The 20,303-nt window shown below is 36.2% G+C and overlaps 1 protein-coding gene across 1 annotated transcript in view; it reads left to right on the forward strand.

The window, feature by feature from the left end:
• The window catches only part of LOC150088720 (protein HIRA-like), a 375,669-nt gene extending 361,167 nt beyond the window's left edge, over positions 1-14,502 (forward strand). The window contains exons 26-27 of the mRNA XM_090369626.1: positions 4,387-4,478; positions 14,097-14,502. Coding sequence (XP_090225752.1) covers positions 4,387-4,478; positions 14,097-14,204 — 200 coding nt within the window. The 3' untranslated portion in view covers positions 14,205-14,502. The remainder of the gene's footprint in view (positions 1-4,386; positions 4,479-14,096) is intronic.
• Positions 14,503-20,303: the final 5,801 nt, after the last annotated feature.

Genomic DNA, 20,303 nt, shown 5'->3' on the forward strand with positions numbered 1-20,303 from the left:
CTTGGAATATGCAATTTCGTACTTGTGATTTCAGTCTTAGGAGCTGGCTGAAAGTTGATACATTGCCATGTATATATATCGGCAACTCTTTTGTAGCACACCGTGCCGAATCCCAGATTTCTTGCCGGTATATACAATGGCTCGAAGTCTGAAGAGTTTGCTGGATCTGTTTGTGTTTTCCCAACCAAAACAATCTGCAATCATATTCCGCATGAATGCAGCATATACGCTGCAGAGCTGCATGCAATAGAACTAGCCTTGGATCATATAAAATCCCACCAGTACCAAAGGTGCATGTTATACTGATTCCCTAAGCATATTACAGGCCTTATCCAATGTGAGAAGCACTCACCCAGTATTGTGTCGAGTGCAGCAAATATTACACTCCCTCTTAAAGTTAAACTTGGATATTTGCTTTTGCTGGATCTCTAGCCATGTTGGTATTAGAGGCAATGATTTGGTAGATGCAGCAGCCAAATCATCAACGTCACAAAGTAGTATCTGCTTGTCTGTCCCCTATACAGACTGCAAGCAACTAATCCACAAAAAATTATGCGCACGTCGGCAAGAATCTTGGAATGGGTGCCCTACCAACAAGCTAAATGAAATTAAGCCTGTAATAATGCATTACACATTCTAGTCGGCGCAGGGTTCGCCGGGAAGTAGTTCTTGTTCGGCTATGTAGGAAATTCTCACCTGACACATTCGTATTTGCTGAGGGCTGATGATAATCCTGTGTGTAGATATTGTAGCATATTTTAGTAGAATGTACATCTTTTAATAATGAATGCCGTTTATGTTTTACCCATTTGTCTGAGCCTTATACACTCAGGCAGATTTTATCGGACGACGACGTGACAGATGTACTCAAGTTTTTACAACTAATTAATCTATATAGTTTTATTTAGATTTCTTCAATATTTAATACATTATAACTGTGTTTATGCCATATGTTATTTCATTGTATATTTTTACATATTTCTTATTTATATTTTATACCTTTTAGACTTGGCACACAAGAGCCTTAGATATTGATGCGCTATAAACATCCTAACCAACCAACTTCAAACTCACAGAACCAACTTTTCATCTACCTCGTTTATTCATTTAAACTGCCGTTTTCTGGAACAACCTTCCTTCATACGTATTTCCTGAAAATTACAGTCTACAGAAGTTCAAGATGTCAACATATATCTTCTTTCGTCTTCTCAACCTCCAACCCAAGCATGGTACTAAGTACTATAGGTTCTGATACCTCTCGTGTTTGGGCTTTTCATAAAAAAAAAAGCCACAGGCTTTTGATGCACTGCAAACTCCTCACACAGGTAACTATCCAGTTGACCTTTGAATTTATTCAAACTGTCAGCCTCACTACTGTAAATGCAACCTGTTCCAGCTATGAACGACTTGCTGGCTAAAAGAACGCTTCCTACAATCTAATCTAAACTCGTCCCCTGTAATTTGAATTTATGACTCCTAGTTCTGGAACTCTTTAGAACAGTGAGAATTCCCCTTTCATTCATTTTACTAATCCCTCTCAGAGCCTTATAAACCTCAATCAGGTCACCTCTAAGATGCATAGTTGCCAAGCTCTGTAACCCACATAAATCAGAGTCTTTCCTTGTACAGTTGTCTTTCTGCCGATCGCGCCATTCCTGCTGCCCATCTTTGGACCCATTCAGGATAATGCTCGATAAATCATCAATAGGACACCATGGGCTTTCCTGGCTCCCCATTCACCCTATTCAGAAAACTTCGTATATGCTCACATTGTAACTCCCAGATCCCTTTCCTCCTCCATTGTTTTTAATTCAACCCCACCAAGTGTAGATAGGAAAAACTTAGCAAATCTATGTATTCTAAAATCAGCAGTGTAGCATCAAGATATTCATGTTGGAAGGTATGGACATTTTTAGGTTATTGTTAATTAAGTTAAGTGATTGTTGTATCTTCTATTTACAAAAAGGACCTTGCATTTCCCAAATGATAACCTGAATCAAAAAGCAGTGGCCATTTGTATATATGTGAAGAGTGTTTGGTGCATTCACATATGACTTACAAATGTTACCCATTCTTTTAATTTTAAGGTTTTATTTCACATTTGCAAATTGCTGTTATGCCATTTTAGAATTTGTTTGATAAGGCTTGTAATTGATAGTTATTGATAGGATTTTAAATTGTAATATACTTATTTTTTAGATTGAATTCAAGTTATAATTAGAGTTTAGATAGAAAAAAAACTTAGCAAATCTATGTATTCTAAAAGCAGCAGAGTGTAGCATCAAGATATTCATGTTGAACGTATGCACATTTTTCAGTTATTGTTAATTAAGTTAAGTGATTGTTATATCTTCTATTAAAAAAAGGACTGCTCCAGGCTTAAATATAAGGTACTTCCAAACAGATTACGATTAATACTATGAGGGGCAAAGAAAGTAAATTATCTTCCCTTTCCAAAATATTAATGGACATTATGAACTTAAATCAATATGCAGAAAATATAAGAATTTCAACACTCTTTAACTATTTTCCAAGACACATTTTTTTGATATATGCTGTCTTATTGTGGAGATCGAGATACTACTGTCTTACCATTTAAGCTGTAAATGATACATTTTAAGTTATGTTTATTGTTATGGTTATTTTATGTTTAAACTGATAAAATAGCCTTTGAGTATTTCCTTCCTTCCAGCTCAATACTGTGCACATTCTCTCATTGTTAGAATTAGCTACATTTATCATAGAAGCCTCAGAATCATAGTTAACCAAACTTAAATTCAGAATATCACCTCCATCCATCAGATTTTTTTTTTAATCTATATATGTGTTGCCTAGAAAATATTGCCGAGATTTAGAAATTGAGTACTATCTTTTCCTTTTTTTTTTTTCACAAGAAGGGTTTCAACTATCATGAGTAAACATTATAGTCTCAGTGCTCAAGGGTAGAGTAGACTTCCTTAGCCTGGCCTAGAATGTTTCTGCTACCCTTGAGCATTGTTGTGTATGTAAGAAAAATACCTTTTTTTTCTCTTATTTACAATGTAAATGAATATATAACTTAAGCATGTGGAATTTTGATTAGGTACGTCCTCTTCCCCATTTCTCCAATCAGTATTTTATGCATTATTAGAATACAGCTCCTTTATCATTAGGACAGTCACAGAACCCTCAAACAAGCACACTTTTTTAGCCCATAAATCAGTTATAACAGCAAAAATGCAGTTCTTAAAAAAAAAAAAAAAAAAAAAAAGTTTCCACAAATACATTTGTCATATGATGCTTGAATGGCAACTGTTATGAGCAGAATTTTAAATTGGTGGCAAGTTGTTACTGTTCTTGAAAATGTGACATCTAGAACAGCCATACATTTCTGTGAGTTTTAGCAGCCTCATTGTTATGGCATCCACACAGTAGCAGCATGCTGATTTGAATGTGCAACATTCAAATCAGCATGCTGCTACTGTGTACCTTGAATGTGTACCTACAAACAAGCACCCTATCTGGTGACAGTGCTAGATTGCTGTCAAATGGTCAATGTAGTTGGAAAACAGACAAAACCTGTGTGCAGATCCTGTGTGCCTGCATATGGACTGACATTTATTTAGGCATAATGTGCTGAGATTATTTCATACAGGCCTAGTTTAATATTAGTATAATACAAAAATATGAATTTCAGAAAATTGCAGCCTCTAGTTGTGTATTGCAACAGATCACTTTCTAGTGCTGTCTTAATTATATACAAAAATGCATGAAATAAAATTCAGTATAGTAAAATAGATTCAGAATTTATAGAAAACTACTTATAATCATTAGCATGTTTGCTGCCACCTAAATGTGCGAGAACTCATAATTTTGAAAATGTTGAAAAAAATCAACATTGTAACACCCCACCCCCCCCAGGCATTCTGAAAATTCATGCATAAATGATTGAAAATTAAAAGTTTATAATCCATTGCTAAAAGCAAACACTTACTTTTGTGCTGAGCTGTAAATCAGAACAAAATTTTATAAAAAGTTTATTTTTGTACATCAACACAAGCAAAACACAAATAAAACTGTGTGCCAAGTCTATAAACAAAAGCGAAGCGTTCAATTAACGTACCAATACTGACTAGTTATTAATTTCTGTGCCTTTGTATCAATGGCAAAAGTTGGTTGACCACCTAAGAATGACTGCTCCTATGCATTTTGAATGCAGTTGTGCATTGCAACAGATCACTTTTAGTGCCGTTTTACATGTGTTAACTCATTATGGAAATAAACAATACTTAATCATCCTCTGCATCTGTTAACAAAAATGTAAAGTAACAAAGACTGTTTTTAAACCACATGTATTGCATTTTAAGTTATAACTTCAGTTGATGTACAAATATGGTGTATTTTCAGGTTTAGAAGCTCGGTTGAGAGATATATGTGAAGAACTATTAGGTCCACTTGTCCAGACATCAAAAAATTCTTCTTGGAATCCTTACATTCTGGTAATTTATTTCTCCATTTTATATTTATTAATATTTTTCAGAGAATGGGCAATAAGTACAGTAGAGCGTCAGTTATCCAAAATAATTAATGTCAGACCTCTCCAGATAGCAAAATTGTCCAGATAATGAAACGTAAGGTAAAAGAAAAAGACTTTAAATAGAGTGAAAAAAAAAAAAAATTATTTAATTTTAAAAATAATAACTTATACATAAAAATTTTCACATTTACATATGTACATATATTCGAATAGGTATTTTACTGCAAATTTTGTTGGAAAAAATTTTATTTTATATATTTTTTAAAATAATGTTTGTTTTGTTTCGTTTGTTTGGACTTTTTTGCTACAAAATCTCTCAAGTACCTTAATAATATCAATTTGATTATATTGCATATTCTTCGTTTTTTGCCCATTTCAGTGCTGTTTCTTTTCGGTGACATTTTACCATAAAAGAACTGAGAAAAAGAATAAATCGCACAGTTTCAGGCCGATATTATTCCTACCGAATCTGGAGCTAAACTAAACATAATATGAAATGAAGAGAACAAAATGTCATGGGAAATCGGGTTCACAGAAGCGAATGACTTAACTCTATCACTCATGGTTTCTGAAAAACCCATTGGTCCTAATCCAACATTTCACCAGATATCCGACGGAAAAAAAACAGACAAATACTCTCGTAGCATAATAAATATTTGTCTCAAATACTACCATTAATTAAAAAAAAAAAAAGAGAGAGAGAGAGAGAGAGAGAAATCAGCCTTTCAAATTATTCCGGATAACCGATGTTCTATTGTAAATAAGTATAATATCTGGAGTTTTGTTAAAAATTTAGATATTATATTTCTATGAATGTTGAGACATTGTATTTTGTTTTACTTGGAGAGCACATTAAAATCTGGTTAAATGAAGTTCAGGGAGCCAAAATATGTCCATTTCAATTTCAGTCAGATAATCTTAACTGTGCAGAATTTTCATAATTCTCATTTAAAATATTAATAATCTTTTAGTTTCTTTTTATGATAGATATTCATGAGAAGAAATGTTTTAATTTAGTCAATATAAGAAAAATAAAAATCTTGCTGTGGAAAAATTCAATGAATTTCTCATATGTGGTAGATTGCTAAGTTTTGTTTTTGCCACCATTGCTAATCATACAGTTATGTATACAAGTTGTATATTAATATAAGTAATCCTCATATAACACAGTAGTTAGGTTCCTATAAAATGTTGTGTTGTGCAGAACCGTGTTTTACAGGACTAAGAAAAAGAAAAGGTGTAAAAGGGGGGGGGGGGTTATGTTCCAAAAGCTAACAAAAAAAATACACCATTCTAGATTTTGTGTATCTTCTGCTCTCTTTAAAAAAAATCAGTAATCTGGGTTTGTTTGCTTTTGCTTGATAAATCTTTTTGAATTGCATTGTATGGAACTAAGCATTTTTTGAAGCTCCCTTTTGGACTTTGGGCTCCTTTCATTCAAGAATCTGCATTCAAAAAATAAGATTCTAATTGCTCGGCTGATTTTATGCCTTCCCGTATGCTTTTTAGTGTAAAATTTGGAAGTTTAGAATTTTCATCTGCACTATCATCCCCTGAATTGGTTTAGTTTTACCTCCAATGCCATTTCCATCAAATCTACCTCACCAACCTCTTTTTCTACCAGTAATTCTTGAACATCTTCAGTAATCATATCTTTTTATATTTTTTTAGGAGCATCGGTGACTAAGGCCATGTAACTCTGTGTATATTGTCTATAAATTGCGTGTCCTGAGATCGATTTTCTCTTTTGCTGGACAAAAAAATCCTAGTTTCCGGGAGGAAAAAAACCATGCTACCCCGGCCTAACTCAGCCACGTTGTGAAAAAGACCCATAAAAATTCCTCCCGTCATCGACGGGATTTGAACTTGGGTCTTTTACATCCAGTGTGGGGGGAGGGTGATTCTATCAACTGTGCTACCCACGAGGGCTTCAGTAGTCATATCAGAACCTTCCCCTCCTATTGACATAGCGAGCTCTACTATCGCATCAATTTCCTTTTCTGCCGGTTCAACCATATTTCCTGAACGAACTAACTGTGGCCATACATTTTTCCACACTCATTTAACATTGACGGTTTTACTTCTTTCAGCGATAAAGCTATGATTCTGATACAGTCCACAATTGAGAAATGTTTCCATGCCTCCATTACTTCAATAGATTTGGAATCAATTTTTTCCAAAATCCATTGTAATGATTTTCTGATGGAATGAGTTTTAAAGGTGGATGCTTTGATCTAATGGCTGAATGAAAGAAGTTGTACAACTGTGATGGTAGGAACAAAACTTCAACGTTTGGATGACTTACATCTTTTGGATGGCCTGGTGTTGCTATCCAATAGTAATAAAACTTTTAAATCTAGATTTTTCTACAAGTTCAATAGCACAAAACTTAACATGGCGATTTCCCAACAAAAAAATAAAATACAGGGATTTCTCAAAATATATATATATATATGTTTTTTTTTTTTTTTTACTAGCAAGTCAACAGCAGGGATTCAAAAAGAATGAAAATGTTGAAAAATTACATCCAACATAATAGCAGGGTTTCCCCTGCACAAAAACTCAAAAATACCCTGCTATGCAAGATTTTCCGAAATTCTCTGTGTTAGAACAAAACTATATTGTAGAATTACCGTGTTATACTGGGGTTGCCTGTACATTAAAATAAGCATTATATTGTTTATTATATAATAACAGTGTAAAAACACCATAGACAACTCTAAAGGAAAAACTACGATAGTAGTGTAAAGGGCATCATTTCAACTGTATCTCATTGTGCTCATCCATCACAAGTTATCGTATATTGCACAACCTTGAATAAGTAACGCTTCACTAATAGAGAAGACTATTGTAACTTATTCTCAGTGGGCACCATCACCCAGACAACACTGTTTCAAGGCTTGTTGGCCTTTCATGGGTGAGCAGGCAGGCACCCTGGTATTGCAAACATGACAGCCCTGTTGTTGTTGTTATTTGGTTTTTAGGAGCATTAGCAACTAAGGCCATATTGCTCGGAGGACATGGGGTGGTCATTCCCTGACCTTTCTGCATCCTCCGTATTTGGTGGTCTCGGGCTCGAACCCCCATCTAATTAAGAAGCGTGTGCTATGCACTGCTGTGCCTGCCCACTCACCCATGAAAGGCCAACAAGCCTTGAAACAGTGCCATTTGGGGATAATTGTGCAGTTTCACATTTAACTGCACAATTATCCCCAAGTCCTTTTCATTCTCTACTACCCTGAGTTGTACCACACAGTTGGTACGTTAGCAGTAACCCCACAGTAACGTACCACACAGTTGGTACTTTACTGTGGGGTTACTGCTACTCATATGCAGTACTTTACATTTGTCAATGTTAAACTTCAGTTGCCACCTCTTAGCCCATCTGCTCGACTTTTCTAGATCCTGTTGCAGTAGTATATTATCATTACTGTCATTAACAACCCTGCCAACCTTTGTGTCGTCTGCAAACTTAGACATTAACCCTCATATACCTTCATCAGTATCATTGATAAATACAGAAAACAACACTGGGCTCAACACCGAATCCTGGGGACTCCACTAATAACATTAGTCAATGAAGAGCAGTGTCCATTGAATACCACTATGTCTTCTCCCACTTAACCATCTTTTTATCCACTGCAGCAACTTGCCCTTAATGTCATACTGCTCTAATTTGTACAGTGGTCTTCCATGTGCAACAGTATCAAAAGCTTTCCTAAAATCCAAGTAAAAAAAGATAAACTGCAGCCATTATCAACCCACTGCAGGATGGAAGCCTCCTCAACAATTCATGCTAATGGAAATGGACCATAATCTGCCATGCTGGTCCAGTGCGGGTTGGTAGATCTACCGTATTTAGCAGTCAGGGACTTGAACCCCGATCTACTCAAAGAGCGTGTGCTACTGCACTCCCGCTCCTGACCACTCGGCTACGGAGGTGCCTCTATATGATGTCAAAATTATTTTTACCTCCAGTTCCTTTGTGACCACATCATAGTATCCAATCAAATTTGTCAGACAAGACTTACCCTTAACAAATCTGTGCTGTGTCTAAACTATAACTGCAGTCTTGTCTAGATGATCCTGCAGTGCTTCTTTAAACTAACAGGTCTGTAATTACTCATCACCCTTTGATCCCCTTTTGTGAATTGGGGACACATTTGTGCATCTCCGGCCCATGTGGACCTTCCCTGAGTCCAAGGAAGCTTTCATAATTATGGTTAAGGATTTGCTTACTTCCTTTGATGCCTATTTAATAAAACTGAATAGATCTCATCCACCCCAGGTGCTTTTTTATGTTCAGTTTCGACAATTTCTCTTCCACTTTGCTCTCAGTTATTACAAAACCATTTAGCTCCCTGTTAGTTTAATAAACTTCTGTCCTCCATTTCCCTGCAGAATTGCTCATGTGTGAATATAGATGCAAAATACTCATTCAGTTTGTCAGCTATCTGAGCAGGATTATCAACGGTCGAACCATCGATATAGTTCATAAACAAACTTTAAGGGAAACATAGATATGAAGAGCGAAGTAAGGACTGAGGTGAGATGTGATGAGGAGTTTATTAAATATGAACTTATAATTTCATGGCAGCAAAAGTTTTCCCAATGATGACTAAACACGTGATAAAGTTTGCTGTAAATGATGTCACGGCATTATATGACAACCTATGTGACATCCATGATGTGCTGTATATAACCATTGTAATTGGTCTTTAAAATTTTTACTTGACAGGAAAAGACAATATTTTGGCTCATATTTATAAACTTAACTGTGCGCTGCAAGTATAAAACATTTACCAACTGCTAAGTTTGCCGGTTTGATAGCTGACATTTTTTACCGGCGATTTGGTATGCATAACTGGACAGTGACATATGACCAATAAATTTTATGCATACCAAACTAACATTGTAGTATTTAATTTGTGCTAGTTAACTGAACCTGTATACTAACATCCATTAAAATTGAGTTGAGTTTCAAGTTAAAAACACACAGATTACCTGGGCAAATAATAATAAACTTGTACTTTTTTAATTGTGCTCTTTTAACTATTTAATATTTCGATTATTGTTAAGTAAAACAGAAAAGTGTATATTGTGTTTAAGGTGTCCAAAACACAGCTATGGAGAATTTTATTTCCTACCTCCCAGTGAGTCAGCAGATGGTACCACATATACATATTTTTTAGGAGCTCTGAAACAAACCAGCTTGTCTTACATGCTAAGAAATTGTGACCAGGCTTCCACAAACACATCTTTCTTGTGTGCAATCCCCCCCCCAGCGTTGTTTAAAATGGTTGGTGTTCCATTTTGATTGCCAAAAAAGAAATAAATAAAAAAAAAAAAGAAAACCAACAAGAATAGCAATTCAAAAACCTTTATTGTTATTCCTGAATGTGAAGTATCCCCTTGGGACATTTGTTAAAATATCCAGTTTGGTGTGGAGAATTTGCTGTTTCTGGATTTTGACTTTTTTTTTTTTTTTATGTGAACCCCAAACACGAGAGGTATTAGAACCTATAGTACTTAGTACCGTGCTTTCTCTTAGCCTGTTGAGAAGACGAAAGAAGATATTTGTTGACATTGGACTTGAACTTCTGTAGATTGTAATTTTCAGGAAATATGTATGAAGGAAGGTTGTTCCAGAAAACGGCAGTTGAATGAATAAACGAGGAAGATGAAAAGTTGGTTCTGTGAGTTAGAAGGTGGACAGCAAATGGATGTTGGCTGGTGGCAGCACAATTTCGGACTGTTTTCAAAGAGAGAGCAGGAATTATAGAAGCTAATTCAGAAGAACAGTGCCCATGAAAGTATCTGTAGAAGAGGCATACAGCAGAAACAGTGTCTCTGAGACAGCGAGTGCAGAGACTCTGTTAGAGATGAGTCATTAATTAACCTAACTGCCCCCTTCTAAATGGAATCAAGAAGCCTGAGAGAGGTTTTGGGGGCACCACCCCAGATGTGGGAACAATATTCCATGGCAGGGCGGATTTGCGATTTATACAGAGTGACCACTGTTTGGAAGAAAAGTAACGGCAAAAGCAAAAGAGAAAACCAAGTTTCTTAGCTGCAGAGGAAGCAATATTTGTAATGTGCTTGTGCCAAGAGAGATTAGAAGTCAGGGTAATCCCCAAAAGAGATATATCATTTTGCCTAGAAATCGGAGTGTCACTAAAGATAAGCATAGGAGCAGAAGAATCCTTTTTGCGAGATATAAGACAAGACTGAGTTTTAGAAGGGTTGAAATCAACTAAGTTGTCCTTGCCCCACTGGAGAATTACCTGAAGATCAGCATTTAAGGAATTGGTAGCAGATTTTTGAGAAGTTGAAGCTGATTGAGCAGGACAAGGTTTCTCAAAATGGAAAGTGGAATGCAATGTGCTATCATCGGCAAAACTATGGATAGGATTTCCAGTCAATGGAAAAAGGTCATTGATATACAAGAGGAAAAGAGTGGGGGAAAGAACTGAACCTTGGGGGACACCGGCATTAGTGGAGAAATTAGAAGACAGAGATCTACCATCACCCTAAGTGAGCGATCAGAAAGAAAACTGGATAACCAATTACTAAAAACAGTTGGCAAACCATAAGATGGAAGCTTGTTTAGAAGACCTTTAAAAGCCTTTGAGATGTCAACAGCAACTACTTGTGTTTCACTGAACCTTTCCATTGAATTAGTCCATAAATGGGTAACATAAGCCAGAATATCACCAGTGGATCCATACTGGCGATCGTTGATCAGACGTTAGGTTTCTAGATAGTTTAAGAGTTGGCGGTTAATTGATTTCTCCATTACTTTAGAAAGAGTAGAATTGTTGCGGCCAGCCTGCGAACACCGTTTTAGAGCTGTACCCTTGAAATGTAAGGAATATTGGATCTCGCCACGACATTCATCATAACCTCAAAAGGCATCAAGTAATTACAATGGGACGATAATTAGACAGGAAGGATTTGTCACCCTTTTTAGGAACTGGCTGGATGTGAGCAAATTTCCAAGCAGAAGGAAAAACACCTTTCGAATAAGAAAGTGAAAAAAGGCGGCAAAGAACAGGAGTAAGTTTAGGAACACAGGTTGTGAGAACAAGGGGAGAAATACCATCAGGACCTGGAGCTTTCTTAGCATCAATATTCATCAAAATCCTTCTGATATCCTTTTGACGGAAGACCACAGGGGGCATTGAATGGAGCGTGTTGGGAATGGTGGGAGGTGTTTTACGAAGATCATTAATGCCTGAGCTGGAAGAAAAATGGAAAGCTAGCAGGTCAGCTTTATCCTTGGCTGAAGTGACAACAGAACCATCTGGTTTGGACAGAGGTGGGAGCAGAGATGGGCAAAAGTTGCGGCCAATAGCTTTGGCAAGAGACCAGAATGTTTGGCTACCATTAGGGCAAGAAGCAAGTTTTCTACTCTTAGCCTGTTCAAACTCTAGTTTGGACTGATTAATAACTGCTTTACAATTGTTGCAAGCTTTGGTGTAGGCAGAAAATAAAACTGAAGAATTAGAAACAAGCCAATTACGATATGCAACATTCTTCTCTTGGACAGCCTTAGCACATTTATTGGAAAACTAAGGTTTAGATAAAGGACGAGATTTTAAAGTGGAGTGTGGGATAAAGGATTCCATTCCTGCAAGAATAATTTCACTGACACGATCTGAGCAAACGTTGACATGAGAAGTTTTGAAACAGTAATCTGACCAAGGAAAAGAAGAAAATAAATCTTGCATGTCATCCCATTTTGCATTCTTGTAATGCCAAACAATATGAGGTTGGGAATAACCATGAGATAATGGCTCCATTGGAGAAGAGACAATCACCAAGTTGTGATCTGAAGTGCCTAAAGGACCTCTCACTTCGACCGTGTACTTAGAAGGGTTGTTTGTGAGAAAAAGATCAAGCGTATTGGCTGTATGATTAGAATTGTCCGGTATTCTTGTAGGTAAATGAACAATCTGTGCTAGGTCATTAGTAATTGCAAAAGCCTCAGCATCTCGACCTGCTGGTTCGGTGTGACTAGAAAACGGAAGCAAACTAGAGTTGTGAACAATAAAATCAACAAGGAAAATTAACTCACTGTTAGGAAAGTTGGACTGGAGAAAGTCAAGTTGCAAAGAGAGGAATTCAAAGAGCTCCAAGTGATTAGTGGAGTTGGGAGAACGATAGAGACAACAGATGAATTTGACACAGTGAGGAAGAGAGATTTTAAGCCAGAGAAGATCAAAGAGAGGAGATTCCAAAGACTGCAAGTGGAAATGGACATCGTTGAGATTAGAATTGAGACCACGTATATTTGTGAAATGAATTAGGAAGTTCTTGGGAGGTTTAGATCTTTTCGCAGATAAGCTTGCTCTGTTAGTTTGACAGTTCATGGTGTATTCAATAGTAAGAAAAAGTGGGTGGGACATGCTGTATGAAATAATGAAATTTTTGGATATGGCGTACATATGGTAAGAATATACCCAGATCCTTGACATAACGTGGCCTCGACAATGCTCCCCGCATACACACTACTCGAACTCCCTCCAGTCACTATCTGGCAGAGTAGAGGTAGCAAGATTATACACTAGCTGATCCGGAAGCCTCCTAGAGAGTTACCAATAGGTTCGGTCCGGTGTACTAACTAGCGGCCAGCCTGCGAACACCGTTTTAGAGCTGTACCCTTGAAATGTAAGGAATATTGGATCTCGCCACGACATTCATCATAACCTCAAAAGGCATCAATCATACTGCATGATGGAAGAGATAGGGAAGGGTTGACCAGAACTTAGCTCTAGAGACTAAACATGGGTTCCACCACTTCAAGCCTCCAATAAGCAAAGTGGTGGTATTTCACCGGTTGATGAGAGTCATCTACCACCTAGTACTGCCTGGTAACATAGAGGGGCGGTGTTCCTCCATGTGGTGTGGGTGCCACACCTCGACCCCTGCTTACGTTGGTTCACACCTGGGTGGTCACCCACCATGTACTTGTGCATGGAGGTTATACCCAGGATTACTAACAGTCCCACCATCGTGAAGGTGCAAGCAGAGGATTTGGCTGTCACAGACCATCCGGACTTCGCCTAAATTGGGTCCACTTGACTTGAGTGTCACCCAAATATCAGTTCCATCAGCGTTTTAGACTCCCAGGTAGCAAGTACAGCTTGTCTGGCATATCTGAGAGAATGTCTGTGACAAGCTCAAGGACCAGTGACTAGTGGCCCAGCTTTTGATAAAACAGTAAAGAAGATTAATATAAATATTTAATACAGTTAACAAATAATAATTGAATCATATATCATATAGAAAAAATTTGGAAGTAGCCAACCTAGATTCCAGTGCATTTTTCATTTATTTCTGCTATGATTTTGACATGTACTTATTTAAATTTATCGCCAAAAAACTGGCAAAAATTAGGTCTCTAGTTTTCCAATGTTGCACCTGTATTTTACTATTTCATTTTATTATTTTACATATTAATGCTGAGGGCAGAGTTATCCTAGAATCAGTTGTACATTTAAATTTAGAATGTCTAGTTTTGCTAAGATTTACAATTGATTAGTATACTTCTTAACTGAGGTTTTTTTTTTTTTTTTAGGGCATGAATAAGCGAGATCTTTTAAGAGAAATTCTTCCCATTATTGGTTCCAATCTACGTATGCAGCGTTTATTTACGGAATACAAGGACCAACTAAACCTAACTTAATATATCTGTGTAAAAATTTTATAAAAGTGCCAAGATGATAAAGCACTGCAGATTATGACTTCTGCTGTACAGTATCATCATCTCATGCTAATTACTGTTCCACTATGTGGACACAGAATTTCATAAATCAAGCAATGCTCAAACTAAAATACCTCCTGGATTGAGCTTGTTGAAAGGTTTTTAGTGAGAATAGTCAATGCCTTCTCAAGTTACTTTGCTTCTGAAACAGTTTTACTTCCTGTATATGAAATTACTTCAGTCTCCTTTCTCCCTTCTGGATTTCCACTAGTGAGATATTTCAAATGCATTCCTTGAATGTGAGTCACTATGAAACTGCAAAAAACTTTGGACTCTGTTTACAATATATTTATTGCCAAACAGTAAATATGTGAATTTTTTCCAGATTGGTTCCTGAAGTGCATGCATATATGAACAAGCTTTGTGTTAAAGCATACTAACAGTTTTGATTTTAATATCAGTTGCAATATGAGTTGTGAATGTACCACTTGACTAGTTTCTAAATCAAATTATGTACAGCTATGAATTTTTCCAAATTTATGTATTTTATGCAGCTAAAGATGTAAAATAACCGTTTGTGTGTGTGTATGTGTGCGTTGAGAGAGATTACTTTTTTTTTTTTTTTTTTTTTTTTTTTTTTTCCCCCTCTCTCATCCAGATTTGTAAATTTTTTCTATTCATATATTCATCACATGAGCTTCATGAACTGTCTATATATGTACTTGTTTTTCTTAGAAACGTTTTTCTACAGTCATGTACTTACAATAAAAAAAAAATTCTGGTAACAGACTGCATCTGCACTAATTACACCTAGATGCTGCACCACTAGTTTTTTCATGTAAAATGTCTTGACTGCCACTGTATATAATTCAGAATATTTGAGCAGATCTTAATACTGGTGTATGTATTTTATACAGTTTTAAAATGTAAAAATAGTATTATAAGATCATAATTCATATGTATATTTAAACATTACTGAGGCATGACTGTCTCATTAGTTTTTGAAATGGGTAAACAAAGTTGGATTTTTTTTAAAATGATATCTAACTTTCCTGGACCATTGATATGTATAGTTGTAACAAACTGATCTGCATTCTAAAAATTCAAATTATGTAAGGAGCTGAAATTGTTAGATCATAATTTTGATGCATCTGAATTTCATAATAAATTAATGTATAGGTCTTCAGTGATGCCTGCTTTTTTGCAGGCATATTTCAATATATATGTAGTTTCTTATAAGCATACAAGCTGACTTTTAGCTTTAACAATGCATTATAATTTTTGGAACAGTATATGCAACTTTTTAAGGGTACTTCAAGCAGTATACAATTATGAAGTACTAGGGTGACTAGATTTATATTTTAGTAAGACAGTTTTCTTTGAGATTTATTGTTCAGTTATCTGATATGAGTAAATGCAAAGGCAGAAAGAGAAATTAATTAACCTGAATTTTAAATGAAATATAAAACAGATTTTGATTCCATGTAAATTATGAAATATAAATATCTTGTAAAGAATAATTTGCCTAGATCAAAAGCAATGCATTCCATTTTCATCTTAAATCTGTCACCCTAAACACACTGGATCAGGATTGTTAAGATTACTACTTTATGTATAAACCACTGTGCAGAGATCCTTGTTTCTATAAAAAATGTTTTTATTTAAATTCTGATGTTTCATTATATACACTTATTTTTCACTTTAATGAAGGTTTGTTCCAAAAAAAAAGCTTCCCTTATACAGTACAAACTCTCAAATTTGGCAACCTTTGCTGGATTTCAAAATTTTCTGGACCTCAGAACAACCTTTTATAACAATTATAAAAGATAAAAATATATAAAACTTTAATTGAGCACTCACTGAAAAGTTTCATAAGTAGGTTCCAGAGGTCTGTCATTACTCCAGTTTTTAAATGCTCATTACATTTTTTTATTTAAGAAAAATGTACTATACAGACTAATGTTAATATAGCACCTTAACTTTTTCAATTATCTGATTTAAAATAATAGTACTTCAACCATTTTCATAATGGAATCTTTTAAAAATCAGTGTGGTTGCCAGTAAATTTTCATTGATTCTAACCTAACTCTTAAGAACTAAAATAAGCCTAGTTAATAAGAGTTTATTCACTATAAAAAAAAAATCTTATTTTTTCTTTACATAAATTTGTGATTTCTAAACTTTTTGATGGAACTCACTGTACGAGGGGTGTTAAAAAAGTTTGTGGCCTGAGTATGAAGGGTTTATGGTAAACATGTTACGTTTACATAGTCCCTTCTAGAGTCAATACATTTTTGCCATCAATGCTGCAATGTGTCAATTCCAGCTGTGAAGAAACTTTTCTCCTAGGCTTCCAGGAATACATCCACTGCAGCAAATGACATTACTTTCTATGGAAAAATGGATGCCAGCCAGGTATCTTTTCAAATAAAAAAAAACAGGTGAAAGTCCAGTGGTGCTAGGTTTGATGAATATGGGAGATGGTCCAAGGTTTCAAAGCTGCAATCATGCAATGACTGACTTGTAATCAGGCAAAATTGTCCTGGTGGGACAAGACCCCTTTGCTTAGTTTTTTTTGGCATTTAGTTTTGATTTTTTTTCATGCAAATGCTCCATAAAGTCTGTGTAATACGCCCCTGTAACTGTCTGGCCTTTCTGAAGGTAATCCACTAGCAACACCAAAAAAACCAGTGCCATCACCTTGCCAGTAGAAGGAATCGACTTGACTTTCTTTGAAGAGGGAAAAGAGTTGTATTCCCACTGTGTTTGGATCACTCCTTTGTTTTCTGGCTGAAAGTGATGACCCTGTGTCTCATCCATGGTCACAAACCTTGGCATAGCTATCACTATGTTCTGTTGCTTATGCTGTAGTTGCTTGAAAACAATGCAAATGTTCACTTGACTTGACAACTTGTGTATGTTTTGATCTGCTATCAACAACTCTGGGATCCATTAGTGCTGACCTTTTTTGTAGCGAGAACAGAGATGGACTGAGTCAAAAATTCTTATCAGGGGAAACAATAGAGTGTATCCGGGGTCAGAGCGTAATATTGAATATCACACCTCCATCGGCTTCCGGCTCACCGGGGTTTCCCCCAGTAAGTCTTTGGGCCAGTCTGCCTCTGAGCAAGAACCTCTTATGTGGTTCAGATGAGCTGCCCAAGACACTGGCAATGTATTGAACTGTCACTCATTGATCATGCATACTGTTGAACAACTTAAAGAGTGGTGAATGTTACAGTTCTTCTAGAGCATGGGTCATCTTCAAGGCTCTCCCTTCTCATTTAAATTCTGTTGCCCACTTCTTAACCACTGAATAGAAAGAGGTATCCTCCCCCATCTTATAACTATATCTTTATGAATTGCATTGAGCCAAGCTGGACTGTTGTCATAAATGAATGAAAAGTTGTTTGGATTGTTTTTGTTTGCTGCTCACTTTCTGTGGCAGGCTGAAAGTGATGGTTTCACTGATGGTGAAACTTCCAAAAAATGTTGATCTGCCATATCCATGTAAAAAAAATGCATGTCATCAGAGCTTAAGGCCAAGCCTGCCATCTCCATCCCAAATTGTGTTTTCCTTCATTGTGAGCAGGTAAAAATATATGGTTATCAAAAAAGGATATTGGAGTTTTGTTTGAAGGTGTATAAGATCTCTGTGTGTTAAAGGCTATTTTATATCTATACAAAAAAAAACAAAAAAAACTGTGCAATAGGCAAAATGGTGATACAGACCTATGTGATACTTATATTGTATTACTAAAATTGTTTGGATACACACAAGTAGTTGCAGAAGAGATTAAGAAACCATAGTAGGGTCACCTTTTGGCAGCCTCAACCCTCCTAAGCATACTTTCTATCAACTTCCAGTAAATACTGGCCAGAATTCATCTAGTATGAAAGAAGTTGTTACAGCCACAACATAATCTAGCACTCCAATTTTGTCCCACCCAGGAGTGTTAAGAGGAGTTCTGACCCATCAGTCCACCAACTCTTCAGCATTATTACCCATAAACCAATCCATTGACCATTACTGTATGACATAGTGTTGGTTGATACTGAAAGGGCCCACCTCCATAGTACTGCCACGATGTAAGTAACATGGTTGCCCAAGTGAGTCACAGACTGTTTCAGGCACTACAGACTAAGTCCAAACCAGCTGAATGAAACAGCTGCATATCTCCATCAAACTTCATTGTTAAAACATTGTACATTTTGACAGAAAAAATTTGTCACTTCTGCCATTATAGCTTTTGTGAATCTCCAAATGTCATTTTTCATTGGGGACTGAACTTGAGGCTATGTTGTTCCCTACATATTGCTGGTGTGGAAACTAAGTGGCATCACAGTCAAAAAATCAAAAGTACAAGCCACTTGTATAGAAGGATAACTTTGTCACCCTTGAAAGCTTAGAGGAATGCTGAGAAATTTGGGAGTGTGACATGTTTCAATTGATGTGACAGAAGGATGCAGACTGCATTAAAATGAGGCACTTCAGTCCTTGAAGATATCAATAGTTGCAATGTGAGAATTTCTAGTAGTATAATTAGTGAAGAATAAGGGTTAAACTGCACAGTTGGAGTGAACAGACATAATGGCGAAGGTAAAGTAGGCCAACACGAGAACCACAGGAAACTTTTAGGGGTCAAACATGTTTCCTGGTACCGCAGCTTCTCCCTACATTCTCGGTAAACAGATGGTGCGTGTTATCGGTAATGGCAGTAGAAGTCGATAATGATGTATTGATTAGTTTTTTCTCATTATTAAAAGCAGATTATTGGAGTTCATGAGTGTAATGACTTCGCAGCTGAAATTTACTTACGGGTACACCCTCCAGACTGCCTCAGTGTTTAGAGTGTTTATTCTCCCTTCTCGCTGTTTTAACCCGATAGGAAAATTACTTCTGCCTCTACCGATAAATGGTAGTGGGAAACACTTTTGACCGGTAAAAGTTTCCATGGTTCTCGTGTTGGCTTTCTTTACCTTAGACAACATCATTTCAGTGGATCTAGAAGAATGTTATTTTTTAAGCCCAAAGGAAAGAGAATTGTGATTAGACCAAACTTCATCACTGTCAGTCAGCACACGGATGACTGTAAAGTTTATGTTTGCAGAGTTGCAACTCAGCATTAGCAGACTGAAATATAGTTAACAGATTGCTAATGCAAATAATAAAGACATCTAGTTGTGGCTGTAACAACTTATGAAATGATAAGCAGTGCTGCACCTTCAGTTTTACAGATAGCTGTTGATACAAAACTGATTCAAATCTGGCAAAAGAAGAACACAGATCATAGGATGAAAGCTCGACAAGATTCTGAACAGAGTTTATAACCCTACACACACACACACACACACTTGTTATAAACAGGTTTGACTAAATCACAAAATCAAAGGTTATTAAATTCTGGTTATATAATTTATTTCTATGCCTAATGTTTCAGCTGTCAGTATTTATGACAATTTCCATTTGCTGTCTACATATTATATAGCAATTTTATAATACTTGTAGATGTCACTGTAATTGTTACAAGTTATACCAGCAAAACATTACTCAGAAATCCAGTTGTAATATCTTTTGTTAAAATCGAGTGAGACTCTTTCTTGGCATAAAACCTGCATTTTCTGTCAATTCAATGGCTTTTGCTAAATTTATTGGCATATTTATTACAGCATTACCAGCTTAATCTTAACCCTTTTCTGGGCATTTACCACTAACATGCCAAACAATGGTGAAAAAGGTCTACTGTGCCTGCTAAAGGGTTAAAAAATTTTCATTCAATCTTATTTGACAAAAGTTTTACTTCAGTTTGGATATTTGGGTGACTAACATTATCAGAACTGAAAATTTGAAAGAAAAAAAAAGTCAACCACAGATTGATTTTATTCTATAATAATAATATCTAACAAAGGGGATTTTTTTCCTTATGCCCTGCACTTAAGTCTTCTGGTTTGGCATCGTTGTGCCAAAGCAACCAGAAGATGCACAAATCCCAAAATTGAAAAGAAATCCCTCAGGCTCCTTGATCATCAAGGCAGAATTAACATCCTTCTAGATCAGGGATTAACAACCTGCAGCTCTAA

The sequence above is a fragment of the Mastigoproctus giganteus genome, chromosome 3, assembly GCF_048544385.1.
Source record: "Mastigoproctus giganteus isolate SK-2022 chromosome 3, ASM4854438v1, whole genome shotgun sequence".
NCBI lineage: Eukaryota > Metazoa > Arthropoda > Arachnida > Uropygi > Thelyphonidae > Mastigoproctus > Mastigoproctus giganteus.